The 22,381-nt window shown below is 46.4% G+C and overlaps 1 protein-coding gene across 7 annotated transcripts in view; it reads right to left on the bottom strand.

Annotated features, from left to right (window-relative positions):
* The window catches only part of Tln2 (talin 2), a 406,415-nt gene that overhangs the window by 97,933 nt on the left and 286,101 nt on the right, over positions 1–22,381 (bottom strand). For all 7 annotated transcript variants that reach the window (XM_087905346.1, XM_087905349.1, XM_087905348.1 and 4 more), the window contains 8 exons: positions 21,153–21,266; positions 16,046–16,180; positions 13,522–13,650; positions 12,318–12,420; positions 5,131–5,339; positions 3,948–4,067; positions 1,987–2,184; positions 844–983 (listed from right to left, as the gene is read on the bottom strand). In XM_087905346.1, coding sequence (XP_087761472.1) covers positions 844–983; positions 1,987–2,184; positions 3,948–4,067; positions 5,131–5,339; positions 12,318–12,420; positions 13,522–13,650; positions 16,046–16,180; positions 21,153–21,266 — 1,148 coding nt within the window. The remainder of the gene's footprint in view (positions 1–843; positions 984–1,986; positions 2,185–3,947; positions 4,068–5,130; positions 5,340–12,317; positions 12,421–13,521; positions 13,651–16,045; positions 16,181–21,152; positions 21,267–22,381) is intronic.

Here is a 22,381-nt window from a genome sequence, read left to right on the forward strand (position 1 = left end):
ATGCCCTCCTGCAAGTAACGGGCAGAACACCTAAAACCTCATCCAACACAGATGCCAGTGTGTATTACGAGCCCAGTGTCTACAGAATGGCTTGGGCACTGTTTTTAAGTATGCCCCGATGTCTACTGCAGTGAGCATATACTTCTTGCAAAAGCTGAACAACATAATGTTGTTTTAATCAACCCACTTAGGAGCCGGGGAGATGGCTCAGTGGTTCACATGATTGCTGAGCAATCTTGAGGACCAGTTTTCAGATTCCTAGAACCTATGTAAAATGTAGAATGAACGTGGTGGCCCACATGCCAGTCTAGCTTTGGCTGATGGAGACAGGGGTGCCTCAGAGCAAGGTGGCTAGTGAGACTACTAGTCAGTCCTATTGGCAAATTCCAGGTTTGACTAAGACACGCTGACCAATGAAAAAGGTGGAAGACCAACGGAGTATGATTCCCAACATCCACTTCAGGTTCTTATATAGGTGAACACATACCTGAATGCACATATACATACTCATACATGCACACACACACCACACTATACATGAACATGAAAAAAAAATCTATTTAAACCATCATGTTTACAAGTCAATGCAGTCTAAGTAAGAACCAAAGAGAACATCTGGAAAGAGGGAAGACATTCTTAGTGGGTCCAAAATACAGGAATGAGTTAATTTTACAAAACACCACAAGTTCCATCAACTTACAGAAAAAGTACTTGTTCCTCTACCTCCGACAACAAGGATAGCAGCAATTTTTTGCTCAGTCAAAGTGGCAGGATGCTGGCACACCCCTCAACCATGCCAGAGCCATTTACACACCCACAAAGCACATCTCGTCCTGCTCGTACCTTGCAGCTGCAGCCAGGAGGTTTTTTGCGTTGGGAGCTCCAGGATCTACAGAGAGAGACTTGGCGGCTAACAGCAGCTTGCTGGATGCCATAGAGATGTTCTTGAGGTTCCCTATCACTTGCATCTGATCTTCTTTTGTCTGGAGAGTCAAAAGGAGACAGTCAGCTGGGACTGACCACAGCTTCCCAGGAAGCTCTTGGTGCCCGAGGATGAGGCATAGACTAAGTCAGGAAAGTCGGTCTGCAGACGTGTAAACAGAGTCTACGCATCCTGAAACAGATGCTCAGAGCAAGATGCACATGGCAGAAGGAAATCCATGTCCAAGTGGGTCAGCCTGGAGTTTGGCTTTCGTGTTCTATGGGAGTGTTACGGGACTGGAGGGGGAGGATGAGAGCTGCCCCAGTGCCCAGACTAGGCAATGATTCGAGCATCTTGCTCAACAATGCTGGAGTTGTCAAGCATCTTGCACATCCCAGCCTGGCACAAACGACCAGCACTATGTAGCTAGTCACAGCTGACAGCATCGGAGAGGTATCCAACTGGGAAAGGGACACAATGCTCACCCAACTTGCTAACTGACAAATTACCTTTTGGAGAAAATATAGCAAGAAATACCCTGGCTATCTTTTTAGGGGGTTCATAAAACCCCCCCCAAAAAAAAGAAGGAAAGAAAAGAAAAAGAAAAATACAAAGCAAAACAAATCAACAACAACAACAACAAAATAGTCCTGCTATCTGATGCCAGACCAGTCATGTTCCCAGCGGCTCATCTCTACCTGAATGAGGTCATTTTTAATCATCTAAAAGTACCAGATGTAATCTACTAAGTGAGTCCACCAAGCTACAAATACATACATATGTGTGTTCATGTTTGACCACACACCCCCCACTCCGCCGCCGCCCCTGACCCTGCACTAATGCAATAGGTTCTGCGGGTGGACCGTGGGAAAAGAAGTCACCACCATCCCCACTATGGCTGAGCATGCCAAGCCTGTGAGGTCACAGAATTTCCAAAGCAGTCAAGGAAGGTGCTGTAGCTTGTTTACTGGATGCTGCCTCCCACTCACCCGGCTGCCCTCAGCGGGAGGGTCTACCAGGGTGAGGAGGCTCAGGGGAGCAATGCAAACCGCCTTCCCTCCTACCTGTGCCTGGCCAGCCATCTCAATGCCAGCGTCCAGGAACTCATCAAAGTCATCACTGAACTTTCCGGAAGCAGCCGCCAGCTCTCCACTCTGGCCCCGCGTGGCATGGACGACTTCCCCAGCAGACTGGTTCAGATCAGCAGCAGCCTGGTTCAGCTCGCTCTGGGCTTCCTGGAAAGGCTTTGTGCTCGGAGGGAGCTATGGGGACAAAAGGCACAAGTCATGGGAAGCTTTACCTTGCATGAGAGGGCGAAGGACTGGTATTGTGGAAGGAATGGTGACTGCCCAGGGATGTGCTTCTGAGTCATCCAAGGAGAGGATGGCAGGTCCAAGAGAAATAGATGGCTATCTGTGGTGCCTATCAGCAGACCAAAGAGCAAGCTGGCTTTCAGGATCCCTCAGATAACAAGTACCCGTGGCTCTTCTCACCCCACCCTTTAGGCTAACTCCAGCCCAAGGCGTCCCTCACCCTGCTTCTCATTCCCACATAGCCCTGCCATTTCAGCCACGCACTCGCTCGCTCCTCTCACTCTTGTCTTCCTCTCTTGACCCCTTTGACTTACTTACTCTCTTCAACTTCTTCTCTCCCATCCCCTCCCCCTCATCTCATGGGCCTGGTCAAGTCTGCTGGCCATGTTCAGTTTGCTACTTTCTATCCCTGCTCTGGACTCTTCTAGAAGCCTCTGACTGTAATTTCCCTCATATATACAATAAAAACCTTTCCCTCAACCACACCCTGGAGTGGTTACACCCCTAGTTTATACAGAGCTATGCACAGTGTGAGCCCATGTTAAGCTGGACCTTCAACACATCTCCATCATCCATCCATCCATCCATCCAACCACACTTATGGGACACCCCCTTTGCAGTCACCAGAGAGCTAACTGTAGTGAAAGCAGCTACTGTCCAGTCACGGGCACTCCCTGAAATGGCAGGGCCAGGATTCATGCCCAGACAACTCAACTCTGGGATCCAGTCTCTATCCTCTTGTGTGTCTCTCATGATGCAAACTCTCTGGTTAAGCTTTTTAAAGCTAAGAGGTTGATGATAGCTGATTTCGAATCACATTCTTCTTAACAAATAACTGCCAACTTTGTTTTATTAGTGGTCCTTGTAAATAACTTAAAGGGGGGGGCTACACACCCAGCACACGGTCACTGTGGGATTACAGCCATCAAGGCTGCAGACTCTACTAAGCACTCACACACACCCTAGACTCTTGGACCCAGAAGCAGACAAATGTGTCCCATGCCTCCCCTTCAGCATGGGCTAGGAGAGGGCTCCAAGGCAAAACCTTTATGATGCCTTTTTTTCTTAGTCTTGAGTAGGTGCCCCTCTCTCCTTGGACTGTCTGTCACCATCGGTCATGCTCTGATAAAGACCTAGATGATCACAGCCTCTTTTCTGTCCAACTCAGATGACTCGAGTAAATATATATTCAAAGGAAAAAAAAGTGTCAATGTTAAAAGCTCTACCCCAGGGGTCGGGGAGATGGTTCGGTTGGTAAAGGGGTTGCCTTATGAGCATGAAGACTGGAGCTCAATTCACGCGCATAAAAATCTGGGAGTGGGGGTGCACACCTGTAACCCCAGTCATGGTGGGAAGAGAAACTCACTGACCAGCCAGCCTAGCCTTGAGGTTACAGGTCACTGAGAGATCCCGCCTCAAACAAAAAGCAGAAGGCACCCAAGGAATGACACTTGAAGCTGTCCTCTGGTCTCCAGAGGCATGCGCACACATATGCATGCATGTACCTGCACATACATGTGCACTCACGCCAGTACAAACTCTTCCTCAACAATTCCTCCTTTGGGAATTTCGGTGACCAGAAAGGAAATAGAAAAATGACAGAAAATCAAGACTCCTAAGAGAAAGATGCTCAGAGATCCAGGGAGGGGAAAGTCACGCTCCCCCCTTGGGTGGACAGCAACTAGGTACTTCTTCCTACACAAGGACCTCACCGAATCTACAAGCAGCTTCTTGCTGGACTCCCCGATGCTCTTCAAGGCCACATCCACGTCCTTCTGGCCGGGGAGGCAATTCACGCAGTTATTCAAGGAGTGAGACACGGCTTTCGCCACCTGCACACACAGAGGGAGGGAAGCACCTTAAGAAAGCCACTTCCGGCACAAATGCCTTTGCACATTTGTTGAGAAAGAGCAGAGAAACCAAGCAGAGCTGCCACCGACATGGGGATGATTCACTGGCAGCCACCCAACACTGTTAACTCAACTAAATCACCTGGGCCAGGTCTCCAGTCTCTGCCACCTGGGGCTGAGGGCACAGCCAAAACGCTGCATATGCGACCTGCTCCACGGGGCCAGGGTGAGCCACAGCTCTGGAATCCAAATTATAATTCTCTAATATGAGACCAGGTCCTAAAGCATAGGCAGCTTCTCTTATATGAAACAGAGATGCCTCTCTTATCTGGAGTCCTGCTGAGGTCCCCAAGGTTGAAATTATACTTAAGTTCTTGGGAACATAGCTGAACCAGTGACTGATTCTTCTCTGACCCTCTGGGGCTCACACACCTCAAGACCTCACTTTCACGATAGGCAAGGAGGGTGCTGCAGTACACCCAGCCCAACCTGCTGAAGATGCCCGCATGCTGCCTTTCAGGAATACTGAAATGACTCCCTGCTGCCGAGCTCTGGTTGCGTCAGTTAAAAGGGAAGCCAGGGAGTGGCAGCAACATTTTGCTTAGTTCTAAGACATCTTCCCAGTCCCATGTGGAGAACACTGCCCAGATTGTCCCTAGTCAGTTACTTTCATTGAATAGTTGAAGAATCATCAGAAGAGGTGAAGGGACTTTCGGGTAGCTGGACCTGTATTATATCTGCATCACTAGGAAGAGTTTAGTGAAGTAGACACAAGCCCTGAGCAAGCATGCTATGTCTGGAGTCCCAAGCCGGACAGAATTCAAAGCCCCCATGTCACTTGTTGACTATGAATTAAGTAGATGCCACATTAATGTGGGAAACACTAAGTAAGACATAACTGTGAGCATCATGTATGGTCCAGCTTGCTACCATACACACTTGGAAAGGATTTGAACATACCTACCGAGTCCCTAGAATTCCTGCCAGGAAAACATATCCACAATTCACAAGCCCAATGACCATGGTTCCCGGTTCCCAGGCTCACCTGGGCTAGCCTCTGCTGACTCTCTGTATCACCAGGTGCAATTAAGGCCTGCTTGGCTTCTTGGATGAGCATGGCAGAGCCCTCCATCACATCCCGAGCAGAATCTAGCATGGCATGAGCAGCCTCGGGGTCATTTGTGGATGCAGCCACTCCTCGGGCAGCCTGGGCCAATGTTTTCAGAGCTTGGGCTGTTTCTCTAGCTGCCACTCCTGCGGAGAGAAGCCAGTTAGAGTTTCTACTGAATTCCATCAGAAGTTACATTTCTCCTCTACAATAATCCTGGAGTCCAGACTATTCTTTTGAGAAGTGTGAGTTGCTGTGTTTCTCAAAGAAGTAGCTCACCCCCTTGTGTCCAAGTCAATCAATATAGACATTACAATGTATGACAGGCTCCAATTTCTACTGCCTCACATGTCCCTGGATCTAAAATGCCACTTACATTTTACATGGGAGCAGGCATGCAGATGGAGTACATAGAATGTGTGTTAGTTTAATATACTAATCTTCCCAATTGCCTTTACTGGGGCATGAACTATACACACAAAACAGAGAGAAAATTTCAGTGAATTTGCATGGTGATACATCCACCATTATAGTGCCCTTCCCCAGCAATGTTCCTCACACTGGAAGTAATTAATCTCATCTGCCATCTTAGACTGGCTTAAAGGAACCACACAACATGCATGTATTTGTTTTCCAACTATCAAGGCTGTGAGTTCAAGTGGTACTGCTCTGTGAAACTATTTCTTTTTCCCCCTAGATGATCTTACACACTCTAACATTTGCATATCTGTCCCTCTGCTGATGGACAGTTAAGCCATTTTGTGTTTAAGATCAAACGCCCAAGAAAGGTCTTGTGCATGCATTCAGATGAACATGTGGAATCACTTATCTTGAATAAAGCCTAGGATGTGAATTGCTGAGTAACAGAGGGCTAATGTAGCTTTAGAAAATAGTACACGGCAGGATTCCAGAATGATTCCAGAATGGTTCTGCCTTTACACACCCCAGAGACAACAGTGAGGAGCTGTGGGTACCGTTGGGGTTAGAATTTCTGAGGGTCTGTGACTGCATGAGGAGTAACCATGCCAGTTCTAGTCTGTCGCTATGACAAATAACCTGACAATAAACAACGCAGGGGAGAGAAGGGCTTGCTTGGCTAATAATTTCAGGTTGCCGTTTATTACTGTAGGGAGTCAAAACAGGAATTCAAGCCACTACATCCACCGTTGAAAGCAGAGAAAGAAAACCAAGGTATGGTTGCTCCCTGCTTGCATTTTCGTTTCCCTTACACTGCTCAGAACCCCATGCTTAGGCAATGATGCTGCCTATGATTCGCTAATGGACGCTAGATGGCCCAGCAATCAAGATCTGGCACACAGACAAGCACATAGACCAACCTGGGTTAGACAAATCCTCACTAAGATTCTCTTTCCAGGGGGCTAGAGCGATGGTTCAGCAATTAAAAATACGCATTGCTCTTTCAGAGGTTCCCAACAACCACATGATGGCTCATGGCTGTTGATAATCCAGTTCTGGGGGATCTGAGACTCTCTTTTCACCTCTGAGGGCACCAGCCTTGCACATGGAACAAATACATAAATTCATACAGGCAAAACACTCATACACATAAAAAAAAATAGATCTTAATTTGCTTTAAGGATTCCCTTTCCAGATAATTTTAGGCCATGTCAAGCAGTCAGCTAAAACTAACTCGTATGGGAATGATGTTGAGAATAATTAATACATTTAATGGCTACTGGATATCTTCTTGTGAAGTGTCTATCTTTAAATCCATTTTGATACAGACAGCAGGTCCGTGGAGCCATGATGAATGTACACCAGTCCTCTAAAGGTTCACCATCACCTCATGCAAAACAAGCACAGGTCCAACTGTGAGGACCCCGAGACCACCAAAGACAGGACGAAGCATGGGGAACTTTCTCCTGTGTACAAAGGAGCCTGATCTACCAGGGAGCTTCTCTCAAGAAATGGTTGCCCATAAGGCCTAGCAGTGACAGGACACTTCCTACGCAGCACTGGAGCTGGACCTGAGGTTCCGAGCTTCCTGCCACACAGTCTTTAGAATGTTCTTGGGAACACTGAGGTGCGAGGGCCTCTTACTGGCATTATGCATGGAAGCTTCTCCTTTCAGTTGGAGTATAGCTTTCTACAGGGTTGTTCTTCGAGTCAGCATAGGCACAGTTGGCGGCCTTCCCTGCCACACCCATGAGGCTCCATAAGAAGAAAAGCCCCAGACCCCAGAAAGCCATCTTGTAGCTGCAGATGTGTCACCTAGCTGAGGTGGAGTGCTGCAGCCTAACCATGGCAGGTCACAATATTGTCAGTGTACTCTTAGTCAGCCAGCCTATGGAAAGGAAGGGCATTAAACTCAGGATTTCTTTCGTGTGTGTGTGTGTGGTGTGTGATATGTGTGGCAGATATGTTGTGCATGTGATGGGTGTGACAGGTAGGTATGTGTGTGCACGTGATAGTTGTGTGTATGTGTGTGTGTTATGTGTGTGTGTGCGCAGGCACTAGAGAAGTTAAGAATAGAAAACACAAAGATAAATAAAGCTAAGGCCAGAGGAGAAACACTTTCTGCTTCAGCTTTTGGCGCAGGGTTGAAGGATGTCCTCACGCAGAAGAACTCCAGATGTGGTCAGGCCGTCGTCTGTCTCGCCGAGCCCTGCCAAGTGCCTGTGTGTCTAGACTGTTGTCTCTCTCATAGGCCACAGCTTCCCAAACGCTTCAGGAGTAACTGACAATTGACTGTTGAAGATTCTAGGCTGCGATTTTTCTTTTTTTAAAAGACATCTCCTATTGCCACTTCCCTTTTATTACTTGGTTCTTAAATCCACTTCTATCCAAATTCTGTAAGAATTTAAAAAATGAAATATTCATACTTCGCATTTGAGTTTATATAAAGCTACTAGATGGAAAATATTTTATAGTTAAGAAGATATAAAAATGTTAAGATTACATTTTATTTACTTATTTTGTGTGAGTAAATGTGACTGTTTAGGTGTAGATGTAGGTCTGTGTGTACATGTGTAGACAGGTGTGGCGTGCATAGGAAGGTCATCAGAGGACAACTTCTGGGAGTCAGTGTCTTCTTCCTCCACGTAGGTTCCAGGAACTGAACTCAGATCTTCAGGCTTTGCAGCAAGCATCTTTACCCGCTGAGCCACCCTACTGTTCTTTAGGATGATTTCTGAAAGGCAGAAACTGGAAAGCCAAGCTCTAAGACCCTGCACCTGTCCTTTTCATGAACCTTCTATGGAGGTCTCACGGTGCAATCTCAAGGCACAACCAGGCTCCTTTTGGGAGAAACCAGGTTTTCTAGAGAGAGGAAGTCACATCAACAAAATGATGAAACAAGGCCACCAGGTGAGTCCACTGAACACTGAGGGTCCAATATGGCTGCATTCACAACCACGAATCACTATAGGGTCATGTGGCCAAAATCAGCAATGTCTCTTCCTTCTCATTATGACCCTACTACCACGTATTTCTTTTCTGGTCAAGTGTACATGAAGATCTGTAACCCAACAGGGGCAGGCTGTAGAGCACACATCTGTTCTAATAGCTGCAATCCTTAGAGAACACGGATTTTTTTTCACATCTGGATCTTCAGTTATACTCAGCAGCAGAGTTTCAGGACAGCAAGAGATATCCGACATATCAGCATACTGTGAAGTTGCTTTTCAAAGAGGGTCTCATGTTACCCACGCTAGCTCTGAGCTCCTGATCCCTCTGTCGCCAGGCACATGCTACCACGCCCAGCTCTCAGAATGTTTGTTATTTCCAGAATTCACACGCATTGCATGCCAAGCCAGTGCTGGACCACAATGCAAGGCTCCGAGATGAATTTAGGAATGAAGTAATCTTTACTCTGTTTTGAAGGACTTGCAAAGGGTTGTACGTAGCTGTGTTAAATGATTTAGAAATGTATTTGGACTATTTAACCGGCTAAACAAAACCCCACTTACATTCAGGTACTGCCCGCTAATAGTTAATGTGTAGCTCCTGAACATTCCACGCCTCAAGCATGGAAGAAGGGATCCTGGACTCAGAGAGGAACTGCCCACCTTGCTCTCTCTTTCCCTGCTTCCCACACTCTTCAGCTGCTGAAACTGCCCCCAACCAGATGGGCAAGGGCCTCCTTACTCCTAAAGCTAATGGAGGCGTCTCCATTGCCCGCGGGAGTCTCTGGGCAGTAGCTCCATGTCTTCAGAGACACGTTATCTCTCACCCATGGATGCGGCTCCCATGTCTACCATTCGGCTTCATGCTTCACTAGTGAACCTTTTCCCAACCGGCCACTCACTCCAGGCAAACTTTTCCACAGGTAAGGTTTCAACGAGCATGACTAAACTAATAATTACAAAATCTCCATTTCCAGCCAAGCCTCCTCTCCTAAGAGAGTCAGAGAGCAAGCTGCCTATAACATCTCCATAGGTACACACACTAAGTACTTTAAGCCAAGTTCATTTGGAGTTAGAACTGAGCTGCATCCTTGAACTTCAACCCTTGACCCTACCAATCTTGCGATCTTAACTCTAGCAGCTCACGGAACCCTTCATTTAGCTGATGGGCCAAGAATCCTTGTTTTTCTCCTTATCTCCATGTCTGCCACATCCTTACCAATCACCAAGAACCGTCAGCTGGCTTCTTTCATCTATCACCCTGTATGCACCATTGCCATACTCTAGATCGTGAATGTGTGAACACCGAAGGTCCATGAGTCCTTGGTCCCCAAGGTGATGCTAAGAGGGCCAAGTGGGAGCACTTCAGGACACCGGCCATGTGCTCTGGAAGGTGGTTCTGGGAGACACCCTCTGCGCCTTCCTTCTCACTCTTACGTTCTGGCCATGACGTAAGCGGTTTTGTTTTACTGCATTCTCCTGCATCATATGCTGCGTCACCCCACAGTCAAATCATTATGGACTAGAGCCACCATGAGCCCAAATAAACCTTTTCTCTATAAAAGCTAATTACCTCAGTTATTTTACTCGAGTGACAGAAAGCTGACCAAGGCTCACAGATCGCCATCTTATCTAGACCAATTCAGCAGTCTGGTTTTCAGTCTCCCTGCTTCCTGCTGTTTCTCTCCAGTCTAAGAGTCGCACAGAGGCCACTGTCGCCTGCCTCCACAACTACAACCCTCCAATGGTTTCCCAGGGATTTTCGTGAAACCCGAGGCCGCTCATGCTGCCTACGAGACCCCTTGGTATCTGCACCTTGGCTCAGCTTCCCAGCTGTGCCTTCCTTCTCACTAGAAGCTTCGCAGTTCCTCGACTCAGTTTCTCACTCACCTTTGAGAACTCGTACACACAGCACCCATTTCAACACCACCTTCCCAATGCCTGCCAAAGCCGAATGGCTTGCTATCTAGGCTGCTTGCCATCCTGCATGTTCTCTGTACCAGGTGGTGTACCTTCAAGGGCTCCAGAGCAGTCTCCGCTCCTCGAAGCACACATTTCATCATCTACATGGAATCTGCCAGACTTCTAGGATCATGTAGGAGTTTCTAGAACGTAAACTTCTCTCATGTATTCTACTTTGTAAAAAGTCATACCTACATTTCCCTTTCTTCTGGAGCCCCTCAAGGTGTTCCGGGTGATCTTCAACACCCTGGTCTCCTCTAAAACATTCCCATATTCTCTGATGAGGCATAGGACAGAGTTATGATTTTTATTACTGCACATATTGTGTTATACAATACCACTTGACTTCCTGTTTTGCTCTTTTATTTTCCAAGCAATAAATATGTGCATTTTTTATTTTGTTTAGAGGAATGGCAGATTAATTCACTGCAAACCAACCCTCTCACAAAGAAACTGGGAAACACGTGGTTGAAGTCAGTTGGGCAACAGAAAGGCATCAAGGTAGAGCCGGCCAAGATCTTGGAAGAATGAAAAGAGCAGAGAGGAGCCCAAGGATCAGGGCTGCTTCTTCCCTCAAGACATTTCCTAATTATTAACAGCAGAGAGAAAGAGAAAGAGAGAGAGGAAGGGACGGAGGGAGGGAGGGAAAGAGATCACATAGGGGTGGGCGAGAGAATAGTTGCAAGCCTGTGAGGACGCAGCCCTGGTGCACACTACAGCCTTACTGCAGCCTCACTTACACACTGAGGGCCACACCCTGGAAGGAAAACCGGAACCAGATGTCAGGACTTCCAGCCAGCAGTCTCTGCTTTTCCCTTTCATTAGCTACACAGCCTCTTCCTCACGATTCCTAATTAAGGACTCTCTGCCTTACAGAGACAGACGCTTGGCATTGGAAAAACTTAGGTCCCTTTAGTGGCTTGTCAGCAACATAACCAGCTCCCTTCTCACTGGTTACCCTCCTTCTATCCCTCCCTGGACTCATTCAGCTCCACCATTCCCATCACCTGCCTTCCCTCTGGTTTTGGTGACATTCCTTTTTTTCTCTAGCTTTTATATTTCTATACTTTGGTGGGATTTCTGGAGTTAGAGATAGTCCTAAACATGTACAATTACTGCTTGGTGTCTAACAAGGGATCTACATGTAGTTTAAGGATAATTTTATTACATTATCTCCTCGTCAAGCTGACAGAATAGAGATGAGCCAGGCTAAGGAGGTAGATCTTTAGTTATGTCTGTGGGGGAATTTGGAGATAAGGTTGAATGAGGTGAGAAGGCCCATCGTAGGTGCATAGGCTGGGGCTCTGGACTGAATAAATAGAAGAGAGCCAAGCTGAGAAACAGTATCCATCTCTCTCTGCTTCCTGACTGTGGGTATCACGTGATCAGCAGCCTCATGGTCCTGCCAACATGACTTCTCAGCCATGATGGACTACACTGCCTTAAACTGTGAGTCAAAAACACTTCCCCACTTAACTGGACACTCGTCAGGTATTTTCATCACAGCGGTGAGAAAAGTATCAACCATGCTTGGGAAGAACTTAGCAACTGTGCATGACGGATGCTGTCAAGCTGGTGTGGGGAGGGGTAGGGCAAGCTTATTGTCCTGATGGATGTGCCATGAAGCTGGGGGGAAAGTTTACTGTCTACCAGTGAACCTTCCTCTCCAGACCCATGGGCATGCAACCCCGCTGCGGGCGTGCAACCCTGTCGTGGGCAGCAGGAAACCCTGAGAGTCAGTCCTACCTGTGTGCAACCCCCCCACGGGCAGCAGGAAACCCGGAGAGTCAGTCCTACCTGTGTAGTGTTCGTTGCCTTGAGCAGCGCAGGTGAGGAGCTGTGCCATGGAGGAGCCCACTCCCTTAGAGGTGCTTCCCAGGTCCTGAGCACACTTTTCTAGCTGTAAGGAAATCCAAGGAAGGCAGAACTTAGAAAAGAAACATTCTCTTAAGGTCTCAGCATGATTTAGAACAATGATGCAGATCAGAACCTGAACTTGAGCTCTTTCTCACCCTAGTCAGCTGGGCAGTTCAGGGGAAAAGGGCCTGGCTTAGACTAAGTGAGCGCAGGGCAGGTCCCGCAGCTGTGTGAAACTGTGTGAGCTACTGCCCCTTGCTAAGCTCCACTCCTGGAGGGACCTCGCTAAGAAGGCCTCCAGCAAATGAATGCAGCTCCTTAGCAGACTGTAGCGATTAGCATGAGGCCTTCAGAAAGTCCAAAAGAAATCATTAGTGGGCAGTGATTGCACCTTGGCAGGAAGCAGGCAGGCATCCAACTGCACCAGCTTCCTGGCTGGTGGGACCATTATCACAGCCCAGTTTGGCCATTATCTTTCAAGGAGTTCAAACTGAAAGACATGCAAGAAAAATGGAGGTTTGGAGTGGCAACTGAGACCGTGGAAGAAGGCAGAGGGCGTGCCTCTCATGAAGAACATGCCAGCTTGCTTTGTCCACCAAATAAAAAACAAAACTGGTAAAGGCTTCGGGTACAGCTAATTAATGAGCATATGAGGACACTGTCTAGAAGAGATGCATAGGTATATGATGATGGACAGAAAGACATAAGAGAACATATACAGTCTAAAACACACACCTTCCCCACTGAAGGCCACACCCTCAATTGAAGATGGGAGTCTGCTCCACCATAGCCAATGATGGAACATAGTATGTACAATCCCCTCCCCAACACACATGCATACGTACACATACACACACACAGACACACGCACAAATGGACAAAATAAGTAAAAATTACAGTGCATTATTTTGCATTCTACTAGACTCATTGCTTGGTGAAAATGTATAATTCACATTGTATCAATCTGTCCTAGGAGCTTGCAGAGTCACCTGGGCTACATGATGAGATACTGTTACAAAAAAAAAAAAGGAGGAGGAAAGGAAGAGAGGATAGAGGGAGGGAAAAAGGAGAGGAAGGAAGGGAGGGAGGGAGAGAAAGAGAGAGAGGGCGAGAAGATGGATAACCCACACTTCAAACGCCTTACTGTTTCTCCCGGAAGTGGTTTCAGTTGATTTTCTGCAGCGGCCATCTTGGCATCCTGCAGCTCGCTCTTGAGAGTCTGCACTGTGTTGAGTGCAGAATCGATTTCCATGGGACCACAGGCTTCGTGGGCCTGCCAACAGAGTGGAGGATGTGTGCATACAGTAGGCTTGGGAAAGTGTCTCTAACACTCTGCAACCTATTAAATGTTTTCCTAGACACTCCTGGTAACTCTGACTCAAGGAGAAGGCAAAGGTAGCAAGTATTTCCCTAGAGAGGACAGAACCTTCGTCACTCAGGTCCTTAACCACATTTTTCCTAAGTCATTAATTATGTGTGTCTTAGGACTGCAGACACTTAGAAACCTCCTTGAAGGTACTTTACATTCAGATCAGGAAGATGCACCCTTGATTCACCAGGCCTGGGTTGCAGCGACAGGGCACACAGCAGAACTCTGTAGGTACACAGAGGCTTGGGATGTACTTGGATGTGTGTGTACAGAGGCTCAGGACACACGCAGCAAAGGAGTAGGTAAGTAAACCGAGGAAACTCCTCAGAGAATCTACAGCAGTTCCTTTTCATAAGTTTCAACACCGTAAATCATTAGCTTTCCATACTAAAGATTTATAAACTCCCCCATCTAGTTATTTGCTTTACTTATTTATATCTCTTGATCATTTCCAACACTAGTCAGGACTTCATGGCCCCAAAACACATTAATAACTTTTATGCATATGTAATATTGCCTAACAGTATTCTCAACACTTATAAATTATCGTTCTGTGGAAGCAGCAGTAAATACGAGGTGGCTGATCTTTAGGTGTCCATGTTGTTAGGTGCAGAAGCTCAGAGAGGTCAATAAATGTGACAATGACAGAGGCCCAATTCAAATTCACACTATCTGATTCCAGAGTCTTTATGCCTTCTGACGTATTGAAAAAAATAAATGAAAAACTCTTGTGGCCTCTTTCTGGACCAGCAGACAGTCATGCTTAAGTCTCACTTTGGGGCTCACTGTCCCGGGGTAGATGTTTTGATGTTGGCATATGCTAAGATTCACTCAGGAAACAGCCTACAGCTGTGGGGGCTGCATGGTTGGTGCTGGGGATGGGCTTGCCAGGGGCATGCTGGGTACCTACATTCTAATAAGCACCCTACCACACACACACCAGGCTGTTACAGTGTGGATGGTTCCAGGACCTTTTTGAAAAATAGCTCAAAGACCATCTTTGCTGGAGATAGTCTAGGGCCCCTGGCACTTCATTTTGGCAATGGAGAATCTCTGTTCATGTCAGGCTTTCAAATTGGCTTCTACTTTCTTCTCTCACCACTTTATGAGGCTGCTAGTTTCTATAAAGGGATTGCTACAAGGGAAAAAAGGAAATCAAGCCAGAACTTCATGCTAATAACTATATCAGAGTTATAATGAACTCCTGATAACTGAGTTTCAGAGACAGAAATTTACTTAGTCCTCAGTTTTGTTCTACTGAGGTTCTGTAAGGCAAACATGTCCATGTAAGGAATGAAAACATTTTAGGGAAGAAAATCACAGCTAAGACAATAGCCTGACTCCAAACTATATTTTCTACATATATAGCTTGTTTTAAAGTTCTCAAGATAATACATGGAAGATATGAATTACTCATCAATTGTTGCTTTAGTTTGGATCTGAAATGCTGGAGCCTCATGAGAAGAAGGATTAGTCCCAGTCCCTGGCGCTCCTGGGAGGTGTTGGAACCTTTATCAAGTGGCGCCTCGTAGGTTATTGGGAGCGTGCCTTTGAAGGAATTACTAGGACCCTGGTTCCATCTCAGATCTTTCGCGTCGTGGCTGTCATGAAGTAAGTAAATTCTACTCGCCAGGACTTTTACCAAGACACATAGCGTTGGCACTACAAGGCACACAGTATTGCTACCAGCCACAGGCAAGTAGACCAGCTAACAGAGAACAGAAATACACCATGATGTCCCTTCTTCCTCTTTCTTCACTCTCTTTCCTTTCGTTTCTTCAGTGCCCCCACTCTTCCTTTGTAGCCAATAACCTAAAGATGACCTTGAACTTTCTGGAAGCTTCTGCCTCATCAACCGAGTGCTGGGTTTACCAAGTGTCTCCACACTTAACTAAACCTTTGTTCCTTTTATGTTGATTCTCTTTGGTATTTGCCTTAGTAACGAAAAGCTAGTCAGCACATTTATTTGGCCTGCAATTTATCTGGTTATCAACACACTTAAGATCAGCAGTCTGACCTAAGCCTGAAAACAGACCATCACCTGTCCCAGGAAACAGGAAGAGATAGAAGAGGCATAGAGCTTGAAGTCATCTGTAACTGGAAGGTGATGAGCAAGCCTGGGAGCTTATGCTAAATACTACCCCATAGTGCTATCTTTAATGTTCTTTAAATGAAAGAGACGGCTCTGTTGAGAAACTGGCCCAGCAGTGCTAGGGCCTGGGCAGCCTTCATACCACACCATCACAAAGAGATGAGAAGTCGCCTGAAGAGCTAACCACAGGCACTAGGCCCCACTTGCCTTCTGCGAGGCAGTACGCAGCTCGGCCAGGCTGGTCGCCAGGTTCTTTGCACACTGACTCAGCTGCATGGCTGCAGCCTGGTCACTCACAGTGGGGACAGCCGCCTTGGCAGAGGACACCATTTTGCTTCCAGGCTGCGGAGAGATGAACAGGAAGTAAGCAATCTCCTGGGCAACAAGATGCTGAAAGAAGCAACAGCCCTGCCTCCATAGGGACCAGAACAACTTTTGCCCTAAAACAGGGTGTGGTTGTTTGGATGAGGAATGTGTCCCACAGGATCGCGTGTCTGAACACTTGGGGAATCTTTACAAGGTAGAGCTTTGCTGGAGGAAGTGTGTCACTAGGTGTCTTAGGGTTATCGTTGTTGTAACGACACACCATGACCAAAGCAACTTGAGGAGGAAAGGGTTTGTTTATCTTAATTTATCTTATGCTTCCATAGCACTGTTTATCATCGAGGGAAGTCAGGGCAGGAACTTAAACAGGGCAGGAACCTGGAGGCACGAACTGATACAGAGGCCATGGAGGGGTGCTGCTTACTGGCTTGCTTCCCATGGTTTGCTCAGCCCCCTGTCTTATGGAACCCAGGACCACAAGGGCAGGGACGACACTATCTACAATGGGTTGCACCCTTCCCCATCAATCATTAATTAAGAGAATGCTCTACAGGCTTCTCTTCTTCAGCCCAGTCTTCTGGGGCATTTTCTCAATTGAGGTTCCCATAAGCTATAGCTTATGACACGTTGACATAAAGCCAGCCAGTATGCGAGGGCAAGGCTTTGAAGGTTCACAGCATCACCCTACTTTCTTATCTCTTTCTAGCTGCTTCCTGTATGTAGATGAGATGTGATAAGCCGGGGTTCTGTCGCCATCGTGCCAGGCCATACCCTCTCCACCATTAATGGACTCCATCCTTCTGGAACCCAAGACACAATAAACCCTTTCTTCCTTAAGTTGTCTTTGGTCAGGGTAATGGTTGTCATAGCCACAAAGAATAACTAATACAAAGGGAGACATTAAATACCAACTAGCTCCTAGGTCTGGAGAGGTGGGGCTTAGCGGTAAAGAGCACTGGCTGCTCTTGCAGAGGACCCAAGTTCAGTTCCCAGGACCCACAGGGCAGCTCACAAAGCTGTCTGTACTCCAGTTCTTGGGAATCTGATGCCCTCTTCTGGCCTCCATGGTCTTCACACACGGCACACACATACACACACATACGTAAAACACAAACATGTAACCTAAAATTAAATAAATCTTAAAATAATAATCACCATGGTAAATCAGATATTTCTGGGCAGTACAAAGTACCATCAGGGGCAAGACAGGAAAATTGATGAAAGTGACTTGAAATTCTCATTTAAATTAGATTCCAAAGATAGCTACCTAATAAAAAAAATTTTTCTTTTGTGTTTCTTAGAACAGTCCTTTACCCTGACATTTAAATACACCTATTAGACCAGAAAAATAAAGGAAAATATGATCTTAATTTTTCACAAACCAAAACACACTCAGCAGGCAGGAATGCCTATGCACATGTAGATACATCTTCAAGAACAAGGGAGATCGTTTGTGTTGTTTTACAATATTCAGTTCTAGCTCTTTCCTAGGTAAATAGTGTTCTACGAGTCCTGTTAATGTGTCTCAGTCTCCTGAGACTGGCACGTGTTCATTTCCTTGCAGTGTAGAAAAAAAATTGTAAAGAATTAGCTAAAACTCAATAATTATCAGTGTGTAAAATTATAGAAGTAGTTTTTCTGACTCAAAAGCATACAGGCTTTTAAAGCTTTAAAAATGTATGCTGTAAGTGTGTGTCAGGAAAATGGTAATGATTTGAGTGCCTGACCATAAATATTCAGGGTAAAAGTACTACTTTTAGTACTTAAAGAATTAATGAGAATCAGCAGAAGAACCAGACGTAAGTATCAAAGAGCTTGAATCATTTCAGGTTACCAGGCCTTAAAACGTAATACTGAAGGGCACGGAAAATGCTTAACATTTGAAAACAAAGGATGTGAAATCAGGTCAAACCAAATTTAAAGAAAAAGCAAGCTAACATGCTTTCTTAAAGCTTTTAACTCCATCTGATAAAAGATGTATTAAAAAGTATGCTCTAGATACCGCGAGTCGTAAATCTGGATTTGCTCATCCTTCTGGAAGGGCAATTCTACAATATTCATGAGGAAAGCTGAAAATGGATATTCAGGCTGGGGGGGCGTAGCTCAATAGTAAAATATAGATCACACATATATAAAACATTTTTAAATTTCAGTTGTATTTGTTAACTTCCCAGTTTAACTCACATTCTTTTCTGACATACAGCCATACGAATGACATCACTTTCTAAAAGTGCACCAGAATAACTTATGCTTGCCGGTAACTCTTTAAAATGCTGACGGAGGAAACACTACACACACTACTACTTAAGCACCCCACCCCATCGAAGAGGCAAAGTGACTCACATATGAACGAGGCTCAAAAACAGAAGACAAAAACCAAGCAGGAGCAAAGATGCTACTTCTATCAGCCTGTGGTTCAACTTCACCGTATAGCTCAGGGCGGCCTGCGGGACTTGCAGGCCGGCATCATCAAATACTTCAGTGCTCTCAGTGTGTCTGAGTTTAAACCCTTCCAGTGTTAAATGGAAGGCTGATATGGATGGAATTATTTTCACAAGAGTCTAGGATAGAGAGGTATAAGGCAAGCACACGGCACCACTGGGTGCTGGCCATGCCCACACTCTAGTTAGACCAGACTACCCAGGCTGGCGGGGCTAAGATGCTGATCTGGACCTTGTAGATCATTCTTACTTTATTCGGTTCTATTTTGTTTCATATTTGTTTGTTTCACTGTTTTGTAATTAGGGCAAGGTTAGAGGCTCAATTAGTCTAGGAATGCTTAGCCACACCTCAAACTGTTTTCTGTTTTAGTATTTTTATCTTTCTGAACATATACCTAAATTCCGCCTATAACTATTTTAAAGCTATACAGTAAGTCGGACAGAAAGACAGGTAGGGGGGCTGGAGAGATGGCTCAGTGGTTAAGAGCATTGCCTGCTCTTCCAAAGGTCCTGAGTTCAATTCCCGGCAACCACATGGTGGCTCACAACCATCTGTAATGAGGTCTGGTGCCCTCTTCTGGCCTGCAGACATACACACAGACAGGATATTGTATACATAATAAATAAATAAATATTTAAAAAAAAAAAGAAAGAAAGACAGGTAGGTCAAGGGGCTAAGGACTGACACCACCCTTGGGCACGGCTCTGGTGAGTGAGTTGCTCCATAGTGGTGGGCAGGACCTTCTAGTGAGTCTTCTCCAGGAAAGCCTTGTAGCACCTGAGGCATTACTGGTACAACAGCTCAAAGTTGGAGTCATTGCCATATTAGGATGTTTCTGTGGATTATAGCTCCCAAGTAGCTCAATGTTAGCTTTGCAATTTCTAATTTGATTACTTTTTCTATTCAAATCTCTCAGATGGCTTTCATCCATACACAGCATATAATCGAATGTGGCAAAGTCTTCTCTTGGAATCTCCTCTGCCTCATGAATCACGGAGACGCCATGTGTTTCTCAAGCCCATGATAGCCAGGCAGGTTCCCCACTGCCTGCTTAAACACAACAGATCGAGTTCCAGGACAACCAGGGCTGCACAGAGAAACCACATCTTGAAAAGAACAAAACAAACAAAGACATCATAACAAAAGAACAGGAGAAGAGAAAAGAAAAAAGGTAGGAGAGACAGGAGGAAGCAAGGAGGGAAGGAGTGGGAGAGAGTACTAGCAAGCAGGTTCAGCCAGCCTGGACTGAGAAGCACCCCCACACTGCTCAATCCTAACCCTCTAGGGTTCGCCTGGGTGCAGACTAAACACACAGTCGGCTCCATGATTACTAAGGAAAAGGGAAAGCTCTTCTAAATCCTCGTGTGACAAAGAAAAAGTAAGCTGTTGGCAAACTGATTTCTAGGATTGCACCCAAGGAACTAACTCAAGTTGGGGGTGAAGAATGAGCACACAAAGAGGACTGAATCACAGGGTGCTTGGGGGTGGCCCCCAAATAAAAACCAGCACGTTCAATAAAGGGACAATGGTTAAAGGCAGAGTACAGCGACAGGAGAGGCCTTTTGAATCACAAGCGTCCACATTACAAAGGCAGGGCGGGGCTGAAGCTCAGTGCTAGAACAATTACTTCTCATGCTAGGTTCAATGCCCAGATGGTGCATATACAATGAATGTAATTCAGAGGATTATATATCACAATTAGAATATATTGTATGAAAAAATATTTTCAATTAAAAAAAAAAGAAAGCTTTTAAGAGTCAGTAGTACAGGGAGTTTGGAACAAAACTCTTTCAGACAGGACAGGACTGCCATGTTCAGGAACTCCTAACTGCCATGGCTGTCGGCACAAGACCTGCGCAATACCCAGCCAGGCAGTGTCCTTCTCGTGTGAACTGGGAAGGGGTTCATGAGCCCCCATGCTTCACTGAGGAGTAACTGATGCTAATAGAGTCAGTTTCCTTTAAGGGTGTGGCCCCTGGCAGAGTCGCCACCCTCTAGTGTGCACGCAGCAGAAGTATACGCACAACGTAAGCTAGAGCCAATGGGCTACTCAATTGTCAAAACTGAGGAGCCTAAGTTGTGGGTAGAGAGGTGAGGGTGGTTCTGGAAGAAGCTAAGGAGGAGCAGAAGTGAATCTGGTCAAAGTGAATCTGGTCAAATTGCAGTGCATGCAATTCTCAACGAATTAACAAAGGTGTCGTAACATTAAAGAAAAGATTATACATCCTCCCCACAACCCTGCTAGTGTATCTCTCTGTGTGTAATAAAGACTCGAGAAAGTAGACTAAAACATCTGTGTTTTATCTCTGTACAGTGGAGGCATGGGCAGCACCTGAAAACCAACCCACTGGTATGTGCCTTGATCACTAGCATTCAGCTTGGCCAGTGACATTTCCCTCACCTGAAACGTACAGAGACCTTGCAGCTGCTCAGACAAAACCTTAACCACGGCTGTGGGGTCTGCAATGGCATGTTCCCTTCCTCAGGGACAAAGGGCAGATTGCCAGCTGGAGCTTCCACAAGGGACCACGCTGCTGGGGTCTGTTACCTGCAGGAAGTTCTGGCTGGAGATGATGAGGGCCAGCTGGGCGCTGAGGTCTTCTGCTTGAGCTTGGCTCCCTCTCACCCCCTGAACGAGCTGAGGGATGTGATCGGCCACTGCCTGCAAGAGGCAAGAAAAGAGGAGCTGAGCATGTGCAGAGAGGAACAGCCAGCGAAGGGGCAGGAGAAGGACCCAGAGTGCTGCTGTTCGATGCGTGACGCACTCCCAGGGACGCCGGTTTCAGAGGCTGGATTAAACAGCATACTGCGCCAGCGGGGTCCTTCCCAACGCTGAATTCCAGTCTCCACGTCTTCTCCCCACCCCTCCCACTTTAACGATAGTCCTAATGGTCTCAAGCTATTTGATAGAATCCTCTATAACAAGGCCTTGAAAGAACATTCCGAGTGAAAACTCACAAGCTTCTAGTCATGAGGACTGAAAACCAAAATCAAAGAGTACAGAATTCACAAGGAGGTAAACTGAGTCAGATGGCCCCATGACCCCATGACCAGAAGAAGTAGGAGAGAGGATCATGAACCAGTCTGTTTATAGGCTCAGGCCTCTGACTGCGCGGGTATGGATTGTGGGCCTCAGACTACAGGTGGCCATGTCTTCTGCTTCTCTGTTCCGACCAGTACTTAGCTTTGCTCAAATGAGAAAGCCCGAAACAGAAGAGGGGGGCCATGGCAAAGCAGGACTACCACATGACCGTCACCTCCAGAGTCATCTCAGGAGCTGTCCAGTCCATCTACTTGTGCTGTTCCTGACTATCCTCTGATGGGGCTGGCTTCAGAGGGCTGAGGGCCACCACTGGAAAAGGTGCTGGTGGAGGTGCCCAGTGCATTCTGGCCTGGTGTCCAGACCCCACCACCAGACAGAGTAAAAAATATTTAAAAGCATCCCTATGGATATGTGCCCAGGTCCTTTCCAGTGCTGATTGCAGAAGCTTGGTCCATTTTCCCTCTCAGCATCAGTCCGCCCTTTAGCATTGCTCTCCTTTCCTGGCAGGGTTGCTCAGAGATCTAATCCCTCAGCCCCTTTAGCAAAGAGGGAGAGGAGACTGATACTGTAACAGGTACCCAGACATGAGCAGCTTGTGGTCTCAGAGGAAGGAAAAGGCCACTTTCCCACTCTGCTGGCAACTGAATAGTGTAAGAAAGAACTATACTGTGAGCAGAAGGCTCACTCTCAGCAAGCTCTTCTTCCGCAGATCCTAAGCACAAAGGACCTCAGAT

Source organism: Myodes glareolus, chromosome 4, assembly GCF_982192425.1.
Source record: "Myodes glareolus chromosome 4, mMyoGla1.1, whole genome shotgun sequence".
Classification (NCBI taxonomy): Eukaryota; Metazoa; Chordata; class Mammalia; order Rodentia; family Cricetidae; genus Myodes; species Myodes glareolus.